The sequence below is a fragment of the Gadus macrocephalus genome, chromosome 3 (genome assembly GCF_031168955.1).
Source record: "Gadus macrocephalus chromosome 3, ASM3116895v1".
NCBI lineage: Eukaryota > Metazoa > Chordata > Actinopteri > Gadiformes > Gadidae > Gadus > Gadus macrocephalus.
Genome location: NC_082384.1, coordinates 23,133,133 through 23,135,632, shown reverse-complemented (window position 1 = coordinate 23,135,632; position 2,500 = coordinate 23,133,133). Strand labels below are relative to the sequence as shown.

The following is a 2,500-nucleotide window of genomic DNA, read 5'->3' as shown; positions in this document are numbered from 1 at the left end:
GCACCAAGACAAATCTGACAGAAATCAATCCTATTTCAACAAGCTGTGGTTCAATCAAACCTTCACTACCCTTTATAACCAGGCTTATATAGTTATAGGAAGGAACGAATAATAGAGCATGACGTTGCATCTCATACACAAGAACACAGTTTATTGTATTTTTATAGGTCACACCGCACACACACACACACACACACACACACACACACACACACACACACACACACACACACACACACACACACACACACACACACACACACACACACACACACACACACACACACACACACACACACACACACACACACACACACACACCTGGGCTGATGGTCGATGGCGGCCGGTTGTACCGGGCCGAGCCGCTCCGCTGAAAAGGATTCTGGGAGGGTTTGGCCGGCGACGCCGGATTGGCTGGGGCGGCCGTTTTGTGACCGGCTGCGGCGTGATTGGTGGTCCTGGCGGGGGAGGAGCCGGTGACAGCGGGGGGCTTCAGGCCTGGAGGAACAAGCAGAGAGCATCTGAGCTGCGAGCGTGTCCCCGGTCACACCTGGCGTCCACACGGTGATCCGCTCCCAGGGGGGTCGGCTCTGAGCGCGGGCAGGTCACACCTGGTCCCCCCCCCCGTGCCTCTAACGAGACACTCGTGGTCACATGTCAGGTCCCTGCTCTTTATGCAAATTAATACACACATCATTTACATATGAAAAGACCCGACGCGGAGTGAGGCAGACGCTCTCATTGGCCTGATGAAGAGGAGTCAGAACAATGCAGGCCGAGTCCATTCAAAGGAAATTGTGTGTGTGTCTGTGTGTGTGTGTGTGTGTGTGTGTGTGTGTGTGTGTGTGTGTGTGTGTGTGTGTGTGTGTGTGTGTGTGTGTGTGTGTGTGTGTGTGTGTGTGTGTGTGTGTGTGCGTGCGTGTGCGTGTACCAGTAGTGTTGGTCCTGTTCTGTACTGAAAAAGCTCTGCAACGGATCCCAGGAGCCCTGGTGCTAGCAGCAGTACTGCTAGCATTAGTGCTAGCATTATTGCAGGCGTTGTTGTTAGCATTAGCGTTAGCGTCCGTGCTAACTGCGGTGCCTGGGCCGGGGGGGTTAGCCGGGCTGTGGTTGCCCACGGGAGGTGCACCTCGGCCGGGCTTCTCGTCCGCAGGGCTCCCCGCAGGAGCTGGACGGGACGGGACAGACGGCAGACACTCAGACACAGAGGAGGGCGTGGCCTCAGGACAACAACCGATACCACAATAGAGAGTCCACTGCTGGGAAAGAGCAGAACACCACGGGGGTGTCTTCTGGGTGTCAGGTGGGTACTAAGCTTAACCTCTGAGCTTGGGGGGAGCTTGTAGCTGCTTACTCCTTCCCATCAGTTTACAGAGAGAGAGAGAGAGAGAGAGAGAGAGAGAGAGAGAGAGAGAGAGAGAGATGTATTTTTTGTAGTTTCTAAAGTATTCTAGTGATTCAGTATATTTGAAGCATTGGTGTTAAGTGCATATGAAGTATTCAAGCGGTTATACATGATTTATTCTAGTGGTTGAATACATGAAGTATTGTACTGGTTATGTATATATAAAGTATTGGTTAAGTACATTTGGAGTATTCAGGTGGTTGTACATCAATTATTGTAGTGGTTGAGTACATGAAGGATTCTAGTGGTTTGGATGGTAGCCTTCTGGACAACAAGTGATGGTTCCTTCAGCTATTAATATGCCAACAATCACCATGACAACTCAGCATCTAAGACATCGTTTTGTGACCATGACGACCTAGAGATCTGTAGATAGGCATGCCTGTGTGTGGGTACATGTGTGCATGCATGTAGGTGGATGGATGTGTTCCACATCCATCCACAAGACAGAAACACACAAGACAGAAACACACACGCACACTGTGGTGTTTTGTGTTCCTGCTCTTGACCAGATGTGCACTTTGACTTCACAAGGAATGCTGGGATATCCTTGTGTGCTTATACTCTCAGACACACACACACACACACACACACACACACACACACACACACACACACACACACACACACACACACACACACACACACACACACACACACACACACACACACACACACACACACACACACACACACACCTTCTTTGTTGTTCTGGGCGGGGCTGCTTCCCAAGGAGGAGGAGCTTAAGCTTCTGGGTAATCCCTTGACAGGAAGTTTGGAGCTGGAGGGAGGCAGCATGGCTGTCAGCGACCGTCCGCATGGCAACGAGCCGGCTAACTGATTGGCCGACGCTGCTTTGGAGTTGGAGGTCACAGAATACTGGGTGGCCAATGACGAGCTCCGCTCTGAGATGGGGCGGGGCTTGAGGAGGCCTGAGAGAGAGAGAGAGAGAGAGAGAGAGAGAGAGAGAGAGAGAGAGAGAGAGAGAGAGAGAGAGAGAGAGAGAGAGAGAGAGAGAGAGAGAGAGAGAGAGAACGAGAGAGATGAATGAAATAGTGTTTATAGTTGTAGGTCATCTTCAGTCACATGAGGTGA

The 2,500-nt window shown here is 51.2% G+C and overlaps 1 protein-coding gene across 1 annotated transcript in view; it reads right to left on the bottom strand.

Annotated features, from left to right (window-relative positions):
* The window catches only part of LOC132454183 (proline-rich protein 36-like), a 21,637-nt gene that overhangs the window by 12,048 nt on the left and 7,089 nt on the right, over nt 1-2,500 (bottom strand). The window contains exons 5-7 of the mRNA XM_060047401.1: nt 2,104-2,337; nt 932-1,168; nt 322-498 (exon numbers count right to left, since the gene is read on the bottom strand). Of these exons, the coding sequence (XP_059903384.1) occupies nt 322-498; nt 932-1,168; nt 2,104-2,337 (648 nt within the window). The remainder of the gene's footprint in view (nt 1-321; nt 499-931; nt 1,169-2,103; nt 2,338-2,500) is intronic.